We start from the raw sequence: 14,200 nt of genomic DNA on the forward strand, positions 1-14,200 counted from the left end.
TGTGAAAGCGTTTATCTTGTTAAAAATATTTTTAAGATAAAAGTTTTGAGTGCTGTTAGTGTACAGCTGTGCATCTGCTCTGGTATTTTTGCTGACTGTTTTTAAAGTTTTATTTCATACTTAGAAGTTAATTGCCAAGGATTTTTATACTTTATGTAACGTGGTCATTTGGTTCCAAAAGGAGAAGTTCTATAAAGGTGAAGCGTGTGTGTGTGTGTGTGTGTGTGTGTGTGTGTGTGTGTGTGTGTGTGTATGTGTGTATGTGTGTGTGTGTGTGTGTGTGTGTAGATTTACTCTATAATCTTGAAATACTGAAATATCGAATTTCAGTATTTTGAGACTATAAAGCTGAAGCACCAAAAAAGAAACCCAGAACTGCGACAGTTAAAGCACAAACACAACTACACCTACCTCCTCACAGCAACACACACACACTTGTAAGCAGGGGGGCAAGCCCTCCATGCCCCCTTACTTATATATATACTAACTCTGAGGTCTCGCACTACACACCAGCATACATTCTACAGCCCCCTCGCACAAACCTGCATCTCACAGATACAAACACCACCACTCTCAACACTACGCTCTCACCTACGTACCCTAATCCACACCTAACACTCCCCGACACTGTCAAACACACAAACCCTCCCCAAAACCCTTAACACCACAGTTGCCTAACACGTGCCGTCAGTACCACGGGTTGACATTTCTGGGCTCTATATTCTGCAGTTTCGACACTTTGGTCTCGAGATACGGAAATTCGACATTTCAGTATTTTGAGATTCCAAAGTGTTTCTCTCTCTCTAAATATACATACACACACACACACACACACACACACACACACACACACACATATATATATATATAATTTACTCCTCTTAATGTCAGTTTTGCTCTGATATCCCTTAATTAAGTTGTCTGTCTCCATTGTAGTGAGCCTCTCTCAAACCACAGAAAAGTTTCCAATAAAGATCAAACATATTTACTTTGTACTGTCTTATAAATATTATCCAGATTTCTAGAAAAGGTACTCTTTCCTCCAGATACTCTGTTCTTAACAAGTCCTAGTATAGATTTTGGAAAGGATACTCCGAGTGCAGCTCTCTCCTTCCTGTCTCCGATTTCATGCAAAGCAGTTCTTGACTTGTCTAAGGCTTTTGGCAGTAGTAGTTACACATACCTTATAAACATACTCTCTGCGTCACTGTTAAATCATTTGGTTTGTTGTTATGGTAAAATGGAATTTGTCCTACTTCACTGATTTTTATTGCTAACAAATGAGTCACTTTAGGGTCTGTCTTTGGCTCTGTCCTTATCAGCCAGTATATACATTTTGTGTCATCCTTCTCTTGTAGAGTACAATATGCATACAACATTTTCTTACTTTGTAATGATGAATAACCCTCTGCTTCCTTGGTGCACAAATTAAAAGCCTTTTATTTCATGCTAAATGATAAAAGGAAATTTCTGCACTTCCTTAAGTAGTCTGGCATTAGTGTTGAAATCTTGCTGAATCTCAACTTGCATATTGAATTGTTGGTAAAATTATGTGGGTGCTTCTATCCTGTAGAGAGATGTCTGCTGCCAAGATCGTGCCCAAGCTGGGGATTCTGTTCTCTTGGCTGTTCTTTGGCTCTGTTATACTAATTGGCCTGCCTTTTGTATTTATTCTGAAGTGTTCCAACTGTATTATATCGGTTGGAGACAGTGGCATTGACAAAAAGGCAGGAGTTTGAGCTTGATGTGGCAGAATTAAAGATGTTAAGATTTGCACTGGGTGTGACGAGGGTGGACAGGATTAGGAATAAGTATATTACAGGGTCGGCACAGGTTGGAGGCTTTGGAGACCTAGCCAGAGGCACACGATTACATTGGTTTGGACATGCTGAGGAGGGATGCTAAGGATGAAGCTACCAGGTAACAGGAAAAGAGGAAGGCCTAAGATAAGGCTTATGGATGTGATGAGAGAGGACATACAGGTGGTTGGTGTGACAGAGCAAGATGCAGAGGACAGGAAGAAATGGAAACAGGTGATCTGCTGTACCTAATGGGAACAGCCGAAAGAAGAAGATGATGATGATCCAACTGTACTGCAAGTGTGCCAGATTCACAGTCTTATCCTCAAATAGGGCCCATCTCTGCTGTCTCTTCCAGAGCCTAAACTGGCTGCATTTTTTTAATAGACTTAACTCACTACTTTTTCACATTAACTGTCTCTTTCTCTTTACCTTGTATCATTTTCACCTTGCCTCACACATTCCTAACGTGGCCCTCACCCTTTGGTAGCTCAGAGCTTCTGAGGCTCTTCTTAGGCAGTAGATCAGAAAAAAATCAAGTGTGTATTATATGTTTAGAGTACTCCGAGTTACTTTGCTGTTTTTATGCACATAACTACCATGCGCTAAATCATTAGCTCCAGTTGAATTATGACTTGGGGACTTCCGCCTGTTTTTTTTTTTTTTTTTTCCATTTAATTCATTGCCCACTCCTGTCTGTCATCCCAGATTTCACTTTCACCAATGTCAAACTTTTTTAAATGCTCTGTTTCCCTGTCTTATTCACACAAATGGAATCCTGTCCCAGCTTTTTCACAAGAGTGTATTGGTTTATTTGCAGGTCTCTGATATGACTCCTTTAAAGGGCTAGCTGTGATCAGAAATTGAAACGGCATGATGTTAAGTTGTCAATCTCGCCTTCATTCTTGCTTGATGGGTTCGGAGCTGATACTCTGCTCCGACTCGGCACTTGCTAAGCTCGAGAGTCACTTTTACCAGCTCGAGGCAGCCCCATATCCCATGATGCAAGGCGGTAAATACCCAGATCTCGTTTGCCGCTTCGCTGATGAGGTCCTCATTTTACCAGCTCCTGGTAAGTGTTTATTATTACTAAACTTTTAGCCCCCAATCAGAAAAATGTTCTGTTTTCTTTAAAATTCTATCTTTTATAGATAATTGTGAGGCTTTTTCTGACTAACTTTATTTTTCCTTCTTTACTTTTTTAGTCAGGCCTTTAATCCCTCCCATCCCCCCCTGTCAGGGTGTGTGTGTGAGTTTTTACTTCTCAATACTTTAACTTTAGTTTGTCTGGTTCGGGACTGTGTGTAATGTTTGTTGAAAGCACCATGTCTAAAGAACAGAGGGTCTCAGTCTTCAAGAAGTGTGACTCGTGCTGTCAGAAGATGTCTCTGACAGACGGTCACACTTCTTGTTTATACTGCCTGAGACCTCTCCACCTGCAGGACTCCTGTGCAATTTGTCACTCTCTTAGCCAGAGAGTCCTGCAGGAGAGGAGAAATAAACTTATTTTAAGGGGTCTCCTTAAACCGGAGGGCTCCCCGGCAAAATCGGCTCCGGGTAAGCCTTCTAGGACTATCAAGGTCCAGGCTTCAGTTCCTAAGCCTCCGGCCTTGGCTCAGACTCCTTCGGAGTCGAGATCGGCTCCGGCTGGAGCCGATCCTAACTTAGCCATCGGTGCCGAGGATTTAGCCATCTGTGCCGATACTGTTACTGTCACTTTGGTGTCTGCTCCGACTGGCTCCGACCACCATGTGGCTCAGGCTTCTGTGTCTGCGCCGACCGGCTCCGACACCATTGTTTCCTTGCCTGTATCAGCTCCGGCCGGAGCCGATACATCTGAACCTACACTCGGAGCTGAGAAATTATCGGCTCCGTCTGGATCCGTGGGGTCTTCGGCTCCGATGGTTCCTTCGAGGAAGAGGTCCAGGTCTCCCTCTTTGGAACAGATACTGTCGGCTACGGCATCACCTCTTCTTTCGGAGCGGAGCCATCGGAGCCGATCATCTAGGTCTTCCAGGTTGTCAGACCATGATTTAGAGAGAGTGGTAAGCAGATTGTTAAAATCACAGGCACTAGCCCAAATGCTTCATAGTCCGTCTCAACAGACGACTATTAGTCCACACCCTCTTCAAATTCCTCCTTCGACTCTACCCCAGAGTTTGGAGCTGGAGTCTACGGGATTAGTTACTGCTATGGCTGAGGGCCAGATACCCCCCCCCTTCTGCGCCTTCATCTACTCTTATCTCCTCCTCGAGACCTTCCTTGGAGGGATTTGGTGGCCGGGCTTCCCTGGTCTGCTCCGAGGGGGGGGTGAGTGGCATCGGACCCTTGTCCGACCCCGCTCTTCCCCTTGGAGCTTCGGCCTTGGTGAGCTCGGCTCCGACATCTTCCTCTGAGCCTTCCCTTTCGGTGGGCCCGGGAGTCCCAGTTTCTTCGGAACGGGTTCTCTCAGATCTCCCTGGGAGGAGCCGAGGTGATGAGGAGTGTGCTGGCCCCTGGGCTCAGTCAGCAGTCTATTCCTTTAGCTCCTCCCTCTACGGTGCCTGTTATCTCTTCCCGCTCTCTTGCTCCCGGACCGAGAGATCCACCGCCTCAGGTTTCCCCACTGGGAGGAACCCCCTCTTCCGAGGATTCTCCTGATCCGTCAGGAGATCCTCCGCGCAAGAGGACTTGTAAGAGGAAGCACCTAGACTCCCCTGAGTCTACTACTTTGGATACCGACTTAGATGAGTCCGAGGGGTCCCCTAGATCCCCCTCTGAGGATGTCTCCTTTTCAGACATCCTAGAACTCCTGAAACAGGGGAAACTGGCCCACCATAAATCCCTCCGATGATGAGTCTGTATACCTAGAGGCGTTTGGTTCTTGACCCTCCACCTCCTGGGGGTGTCCGCCTTTTGACCCCCTTATGCAGGTAATCGCTTGAAAGGCTTGGGCTTCTCCTGATTCCGTAGAGCCAGTTCCCAGGAGGCCGCCTAAATTTATTACATCCCCTTCCGAACAGCAATTCCTTACAAAAGGTGTCCCGGTTGATGCTATGGTGGTGGCGGCTGCCACTAAAAAGGAACTTGCAGATCCTTCCGTACCAGTCCATCCTCCTAACAAGGATTCCAGGACCATGGACCGGTATGGTAAGCGGATGTTTTCCTCAGCGACTTTTGCCATGCGTTCGCTGAACTATTTGTGTCACTTCACCAGACTCCAAAGGGACATCCTTAAGGAACTAGGTGAAGTAGTACAGGATCCTGCAGCTCCAGGGGCACAAGACAAGATTGCTTCTCAGCTAGGAATCCTTAACTCCATAACCAACTCCTCCATGCGGCTGATTTCATATGCAGCAGATGGAGCAAGTAGAGCCGCAGGCACGGGAGTGGCTCTGAGATGTCAATCCTGGATGCGGCTCTGTAATTTTGCAGATCCCTTCAAGGCGTCTTTCACAAACTCTCCCTTTGATGGGTCAACTTTGTTTGGTCCTCAAGTGAAGGATACATTGACCAGGTGTGAGCAGGGCGGCAAGACTCTTTCTGCGTAGGGTCCGTTTTCCACCCTTCTAGACCTTACCCCAAAGGACAGAAGGGTGGAAAGATGTGGTTCCATAAATCCCAAGGAGTCACGCGGATACCGTGGTCAGTTTACCCCTAGAGGCAGAGGGGGTAATAATAACAGATGCCGCCCTAGAGGCAGAGTGGGTCCACAAAACCAGGGAAGCAGAGAGTCTCTCTCTGACAAGCCCTTCCAGCATCCCTGAGGTGTTGCCCGACTGTCTATCCTTGGAGGCAGTCTGGGGAAGATTATCGCTGTACCCACAAGCCTGGCTTTCCCTCTCACAAGACAGATGGGTACAGTCGATCATATCCGAGGGTTACAAAATTCCTTTCGAGGAAAGTCCCCTCACTCACAAAATTCCCTTCCAGATGTGCCACCCGGTCTAAGGGAAATCGCAAAGTTAGAAGTATCAAAGCTTCTACACAAAAGGGCCATTCAGCCAGTTACAACAGACCATTCAGAGCCCGGAATCTACTCAAGATTCTTTTTGGTCCCAAAAAGACGGGAGATTGGAGACCAATATTGGATCTCAGCAGACTCAACAAGTCTGTGAAAAAGACGAGATTTCGAATGGTCACACTTCAATCAATTTTGCCCTTCCTGGGCAAAGGCAACTGGATGTGCTCAATAGACCTTCAGGATGCGTACTATAAAATTCACAGACGCTCCAGAAGGTTTCTCCACTTTCGGCTGGGGTCCAGTCATTTTCAATTCAGAGCCCTGCCCTTTGGTCTCACTACAGCCCCCAGTGTGTTCGCCAAATGTATGGCAGTGGTCACGGCTCACACTACGAAAAATCCTCCTTGTTGCCCTGCCAGTCTATTACTTTCATAGGCGCAAATTTAGACACTGTTCGGATGTCAGCAACCCTCACAGACCAAAGAATCTCAGATATCCAAAGTCACGTGCGGATCATCCTTGCCAGCAAAAAGGTGCAAGCCAGACTGGTCCTGAAAGTGTTGGGCCTCATGGCAGCGGCCATTACCCTTCTTCCTTGGCCGCTTCTACATCGTCTTCTTCAATGGATGTTGTTCACCCAGTGGTCTTAACAACAACTTCCATCGTCACCAAATCCTGGTGACACGAGCTTACAAAACCACCTATCCTGGTGGATTTCTTCTCCCAGATTCATCAGGGCAGACCCTTTGTATCCCGGCCCGGTAGCCACAGTCACTACGGATGCCTCCTGATCGGGTGGGGGTCATTATCAGGGCAGGATGGTTCATGGGACATGGCAACCGTTCGAATACCACCTGCACATAAATGTCCTAGAGATGAGAGCAGTGCTTTTAACGTTGCAAGCCCTCAACGACTTTCTTCCCTTGGGAACAATTGCAGTTCACACGGACAACCATGTCTGTAGTATGGTATATCAACAAACAGGGCAGAACCAAGTCCTACCCCTTGTGTCGAGAAGCTCTCCGACTTTGGCAATGGGCGATCTCCTCTCATCGGTTTCTGGTAGCAACGCATATCCCTGGGAAAACCAACATTTTAGTGGGCAGATTGAGCAGAGCTCTTCTCATGCCTCACGAGTGGTGTCTCAAACAATTTATAATGGAGATTTTTCTAGAATGGGGCCGCCCATGTTGCGATCTTTTTGCTACTCCCCAAAACAGCAAATGCCCGGACTTCTTCTTCTCTCTCCCCACTGCCAGGCCATCCCCCCAGAGACGCTCTTACCCAGGATTGGCCCCAGGGACTTCTTTATGCCTTTCCTCCCTTTCCATTGATTCCACAAGTACTCCAGAAAGCCACTGTTTTGAGAGCCAAGATGATTCTCATTGCCCCCTGTTGGCCTCGACAAATTTGGTTTCCGTTCCTCCATCGTCACCTATTGGTGCAGCCGTGGCATCTGGACCCAGTGCCAGACCTTCTGATCCACCAATCGGGTCACCTGCTTCGGTCTATTCCATCTCTCAACCTCACAGCTTGGTTGCTCCACTTCCTTCCTTAGCCAGGCTTCCTATGATCTCTAACCTTGTTAGGGATATCATAGTGGCTTCCCTTAAATCCTCTACTAGAAGGATTTATACCAGCAAGTGGAAACGCTTCTCTTGTTGGGCAAAGTCAAAGAATATAGATCCCTTTACTGCCCCTGTTCATGCAGTTTTGGATTTTTTAGCGGAAATCTTTCACTCGGGCTCTTCATCTTCCACGGTCAAAGTTCAGTTGGCTGCTATCTCGAATTTTCATGTCGGGTTTGCAGATCACAACATTGTCCCACAGGCTTTGCAGAGCCTTTCTAAAAGGGATTTTTCTCCTTAAACCTCCTGTCAGGAGTCCTCCTCCTCAATGGGACCTAAATCTAGTGCTGACATCCTTAATTCTTCCTCCCTTCGAGCCAGCTGTTTCATGTTCACTGAAGTTTCTTTCATGGAAAACACTCTTCCTTGTTGCTATTACCTTACTTCATGCTCTCTCTGTTCGTCCCCCTTATTTGGTCTTCCACAAGGACAGGGTATCCTTGAGAACTAATCCATCCTTTTTGCCTAAGGTGGCTTTGAAAATTAATTTGAACCAATCTATTGATCTCCCTGTATTTTTCCCTAATTACTCCAACAGATCGGAACAAAAATTACATTATCTTGATGTTCACCGCCAACTCAGATATTATTTGGACAGAACAAAACAATTCAGGAAATCCGATCGGCTCTTACTTTCTTATGCTGAAAATAAGAAAGGCCTTCCTGTTTCCAAAGTGACCTTATCTAGATGGCTTTCTTCCACCATCTCCGAAATCCATCAGCTCAGGGGCAAACAGCTGTGCTCAAAACCAAAAGCGCATTCCACCAGAAGTTTAGCCACTTCCACAGCCTTTCAGGCTAGACTCCCTTTAGACACTATTTGTGCAGCAGCCACTTGGGCCACTCCTCATACCTTTGTTTCTCATTACAAATTGGATTTGGCCTCCAGGGATAGAGCCAGTTTTGGTTCTACGGTTCTCAAGAGTCTGTTCCATTGAGCCACCCAGGATAGAGGTGCTAGGGACGCGGTCCCATCAAGCAAGAATGAAGGCGAGATTGACAACTTAACATTGAGAGGTTATGTACCTACCATAACGTTCCATGTTAGTTGTCTTCTCTTGCCTTCTTTCTTGCGACCCTCCCTCCTACCCCCTTGCCTGGACAGACCTTTATCTCCCTTGTTTGGAAGATTGCTTCTTTAGGCACCAGTTAGTTACCTGGTTCCCATTACAGCCCTTCTTTTAGGCTAATTGCCTTTTTTCCTTCAGTGGAAAGTTTTTTGTGGTAGGTGTTTCTCCCTATAGGTACAAACGAGATCTGGGTACTTACCGCCTTGCATCATGGGATATGGGGCTGCCTCGAGCTGGTGAAAGTGACTCTCGAGCTTAGCAAGTGCAGTCGGGCGAGGATCGGCTCCGAACCCATCAAGCAAGAAAGAAGGCGAGAGAAGACAACTAACATGGAATGTTATGGTAGGTACATAACTTCTCATTTTTGAGCATATTATTACAAATGGGTAATCTTGTTTGTACCACTAAGTGGCATGATGGAGCTGCCTTACTTAATTTTATTTTTCCCCCCAGTGCTGACTATATCCCTAATATTACCTGTGGGTTTTTTCTTTGTTCTGTCTTTGCTATTGTAGAATGATAACATATTGAACTGCTGCTTTCTTTACATGACTCTGGAATGAGTGTCTGAGAATCTTTCATCAGTACTGCATACATGATTGTTATTTAGTCATTTACTTCATTTTTTTTTAATTGCAGTTTCTTAATCAGACATTTATGGACCTTGTTTAATCCATTCAGAAACAGTAGCTCAATTTATTCTATAAATATTTAGCTGTAGAACCTGGCTCAGATGGTTTCTCAGCTATAGGTATTGGGATTACTATCATCAATGCTTATCCGACCCATTGACTTGTTAATAATCACTTTCCTCTGGAAATCTATATCATATGTAGCAAATTGCAAAGGGAAATAATGCAAGATCCCGAAAAGGAAATGCCAGAATGATATGCAAATAGTACAGAATTTGGTGCAAATGGGAAGTAGAGAGAGATACTTGATTTACATGTATGTACGTTGAGAAACGTGCATCAAAACATTAGCCTTGAAAAAGAGGGATTGCATGCATGATGCATGAGACATTTGGGAAATTAAGAGTATTAAGAGACCAAGCATTTTATTTTTATTCTTTGACTGCCCTGACCCACTGACCCTTGACTTAATTGTCTGCAGTTTTAACATATTTGGGGGGGGGGGTCATTTCTAATACTATACTATTCAAATACTTCTGTTTACTGCAATTGTTTGGAGTACATTAAACAAGTTTTTGGAGCATGACTGACCTTAATATATGTAGTGTTAATTGAAAAAAATGTTTTTATGACAGTCGTGCACTACATGAACTACAGTAGTATACACTTTAGGTTGTAGTATTTTAGTGAATCCTGCTATCTTTTATTAGATTTTATATAATAAAAGTGAAGAGAAGGCTGTAAGACATGAGTCTTAAAGTGTTAAGTGAACAAAATGTTTATTTTTTACTGACACTGTCATACCATATGGCATCTTAGCAGCTTTAACCCCTTTACTTGTAATGTGGGTCATGGAATTTTAATGGCATTTTGGCCTCATCATTGCCCTTGACTAATCCATGAACTTGACTTGTACAAGAGTTGTATGATGTAAATTACTTGTGCTGAGTTGTGAATGTTGGACAAGAGAGAGAAAATGTCTCCAATCATTTTCCACCCTTTGCATAGTCCGTGTCATGTGTCCTGGAATTGGTTTCCCTTAATACTGCCATCATTTTCTTAAGTTTTTCCCTAACTACTTGGTCATTCTTATCCATGTTCGTGTAGAGTAAATTTACTTCTGAGTAGACCGTTGCTTCCAAACCCTTAGAATTGCTGTATAGTTCACTTTTCAGTAATGCACTACCACCGTTAAGCATAATCTTTCATTAACCTTCACCTCCCCCACCTCTCTCATTTTCTGTAAAGTCTTTTCACTTACTCCTCCACTCAGCCTTCCCATTCCACTGTTTTTCCTGTCATTCCTTTCAGCCTTCCCATTCCACTATTTTTCCTGTCATTACACTGTATTTCCCATATATATATCCACATTTGCTAGGTACTGAATTCTTATTCCTGCCACTGTCTCTTGCTTTTTCTGCTATTCTACACTGTCCAGAACTTGTCTTTTGCTTTATGATATATGGTCACCTTCCTGCTTAACGAGCACTCTTGAAAATAAAATTTGCCACATTATTTTGACAGTGTTTTCATCCCTGTAATCATTGGCGTTTGTATATCACTCATTGCAGACAGCTCACTTGTGTCTATAGCGTTTAAGGATTTCAAATATGCCTGCACAGAAATTCTTCTGTAAGTACATGCTCCAGCACAATAAGAATGACACTACTGTGACCTTTAAAAAATATTCCATTGAATGGGATCTCCATATTATATTATAGCTTTAGAGGTGTTTGGAACCATTTCTGGGCGACTGCCTAGAAGAATAATTATTGGGATAGTAGAGTATGAAGTGGCATGATCAGATGCGAGTAGGAGTAGGAGTAGGAGTAGGAGTAGGAGTAGGAGTAGGAGTAGGAGTAGGAGTAGGAGTAGGAGTAGGAGTAGGAGTAGGAGTAGGAGCAGGAGCTACTCATCAGATTTGTAAACCCTATCCTAAGTGGTAAAAGGGGGAAGGTTGAGTGCATAATAGACTCCTTTATAATTAGCTTGAATTTGCTGATTTTTCAGGCACTTTAGTTGAGTCTTTGCAGAAGGATAATGTGGACCAGTACATAATAAGGTTTGTCAGATGATTGAGTTTACAGAAACTCAAACTTCATATGGTTGAGGCCATATGTTTGACATTCCAAAATCACAAAGCATTTGTATTGAGGTCATGATACAGGGATCGGGGACTTGACCTTTTCCTCACTGTAGTGCAGTCTTGGAGTTTGTATATAAAATTTGCATGGGGTATGCAGGGGCTTGCTCCCTGCAAAAACATAGATTTTTGTTTTGTTCTAATTTTTCAGAAAGTCTAACATAATGGCCTTGACCATTTGAAATTGTTTCCGAAAACTTAATCTTCTCACACACACCCATATAATCATGCCGATTACGTTGGACAGCTGTCTGCTTTGCGTTTTACACGTTCTCTAAATCATTAAATTGTGAATTAATGCCCCCTTCATGAATGACACTCACTTCTGCATTTCCTGCCCGTGATATTCCTTCCCAAAACCTCATGCAGCCCACCCCGTTCCGTAGATTCCTCAGTAAGTGTAGCTGTTCTTTGTCTGGGTACCTTCTCATCACTGTCATGACAGTTGTGTCTTTGTCAGAGTTGTGCCATGCAGAGTTTATTCTGATACATCCCATGCATTATTTTTTATTTGTAGAATTTTTGGCGGTTTCTTTTCCGAAGGAATCTCCCTGCAAACTCACTCTGTCAGATGGACTATGCCGTATTGGGCCTTGGAGACTCCTCTTACCCAAAGTAAGTTACTTTGACTCTTTCTTTTTTAAGTTCATAAATCTCTACCAGACTGATATGGTATATGTAAATAGCACTATTTCTCTGTGTTCAGAAGTAAAACAGTCTTTACAGTTTGGAAAATGTAGGTTTATTGACATTGATAAATAAAATCAAGCTTTCTTGCTGCAGAAAAAATGGAAACAGAAAACTCAGGTTTGTTGGGTTTCAAAGTTCAGTTCACAATTTAAATTCTAAAATTCGGTATAAAATTATAGTACCTATTTACGCATGCTTTTTCCTCTAGCCTGTGATCATACATTTCATTTTTATGCTTTCAAAAATTCCTTTCTGCCCAGTAGATGGGGAATTTTCATAGCTTTGTAATGTAGATAACACTTTTGCTCTTTCTCTGCCTGTTAGCACAGGATAATTCCTCTTTAGAGTTCAGCATCGGGTGACATCAGTGTTGCTCCTTCAGGGAATGAGCTTCCCACACACACACTCCTCTCTGAGACTTCTTCACAAGTTCTATCTTTTCTAAGGCTTTGAATCTGAAATGTAGCTGCCTCTCTGGTAGTGTCCATGATATTTTTCCAGGCATGTACGATTTGATTGCCTGTTTGTCTCTTGTCTCTCAGTGCTCCCTCCCTTAGGTCAACAGCTACCACCACTGTGCCACAAAATACATACTCCTACAAAGATGGGTCACTGCTTTTGGATTTAGATAACATCTTGGCCCCAAGAAATGAAATTGAGCTCTTAGTGCATTGAACATGCACTCAATTGGGCAGACAATTCCAGAACAGAATTCTTTCACCTGAAATTGTCCTGCTGCCAAAAACAACAAGTTATGGTTAATTCTTTAGGATACAGTACCAGCCTGTATTGAACTTTTGTTCTCTTAAGTATAAAGCTGATTATTTTTAGTTGATATGTTTCTTTTCAGCTTATTTGCCTTATTTAAACATGTGGTGTATATTTAACAGCCACTGGTGCAAAGCAATTCTCTCTAGCTCGGCAATTGCTAAGGCAGCTCATGTTACAGATACGTTACATGTAAATATAATCTTTGTCAGCTTGTGTTGTGTATATAATTCATTTTGTAAGCTGCTCTCTTCTGATTCATACCTGAAGAAAGTCATTTTTGTCTAATGTAGTTTAACAAAATATTGTACAAAATTAAGAAATAAAATGTAATGTATAATAGTTTGCTTATTTTTTTTTTTAGCTTGTTTTTTTGTCACTGATCCCTGTGATGTTCATCCTGTGGTCAAGCACGACATAAGTCCCATTGAGTTTCTTCCTCCTTTTTCGTCCTTCCTTAGCCTGAAATGACCATTGAACAGCTCTTCCCTCTTCACAAAGAATTGTGACCCAAAGCCCATAGCTCTGTCAGTGGGGCAGAGATGGATGGTAATGGACTAGTGCCTACCATGCCATAGCTCTGTCAGTGGGGCAGAGATGGATGGTAATGGACTAGTCCCTACCATGCCATAGCTCTGTCAATTAGGAGAGAGATGGATGGTAATGGACTAGTCCCTACCATGCCATAGCTCTGTCAGTGGGGCAGAGATGGATGGTAATGGACTAGTACCTACCGTGCCTTGGAGACTGCATCTAAAATTCCTGGAGTGTTAACACTGAGTGGGTAACTCATTCAGAATTCCTTGCACCACTCTTCCTACTTGTCTGCTGATATTTTGTAATTTCATCGTGTCCTAGTTAGAGTTCCTTCATGCTATGGTAACAGTATCTGTAGCAGTACTGAAATTCACTTTCCCCCCACTGACGAAGGTGAAATATTGCCCTTCAGCTTTTGAATTCTGTTCTCTCACTCTAACCATTCCATTGGAAATTTGGGCCAGCAGTCTAGCTAAGGTTACCAGAGACATAGTGTATGCTTTGTCTTATTGCAGGTGTGTTGGCTTTTAAATGTGCTGCACTTGAACAGGTTAATTTCAAATTGTATTGTGATGGATATTCACTAGGCCACGGTGGTGAAGTGGTTAGCACTGTTGCCTCACAGCAAGAGTTTCTCCGGTTCAGTTTTTGGCTGGAGTGCCTTCTGTGTGGAGTCTGCATCTCCTCCCCATGGCTGGGTGAATGTTAAAGACATGTAGGTTGGTGCGTGCGTGTGTGGGTGTTCCTTCTTTGAAGGTTGGGTGCTGGGCTAGCAACTCGACACCGTAAAATTCCACTGCCAGTCATTAGCAGACCAGTGATGTGCTGTGGCGACCCCTAACCGGGAAGAGCCAAAAGACTTTATTGTGATGGATATTCACTGTAAACATCTTTAATTCAAGTTTAGCATGCTGTTCTTTAGATTACTGTCATCACTGTTTGACTGTGTTTAATTTGTATTTTGGGGGTTTCTTAACTTTAAAATTTTTA

General features: G+C 43.6%; 1 protein-coding gene across 1 annotated transcript in view; it reads left to right on the forward strand.

The window, feature by feature from the left end:
• The window catches only part of NDOR1 (NADPH dependent diflavin oxidoreductase 1), a gene marked incomplete in the record, with an annotated part of 478,408 nt that overhangs the window by 38,862 nt on the left and 425,346 nt on the right, over positions 1-14,200 (forward strand). Inside the window, 1 exon segment of the mRNA XM_044058525.1 lies at positions 11,733-11,830. Coding sequence (XP_043914460.1) covers positions 11,733-11,830 — 98 coding nt within the window.

The sequence above is a fragment of the Protopterus annectens genome, chromosome 16.part0 (genome assembly GCF_019279795.1).
Source record: "Protopterus annectens isolate FY-2018-M chromosome 16.part0, PAN1.0, whole genome shotgun sequence".
Lineage (NCBI taxonomy): Eukaryota > Metazoa > Chordata > Ceratodontiformes > Protopteridae > Protopterus > Protopterus annectens.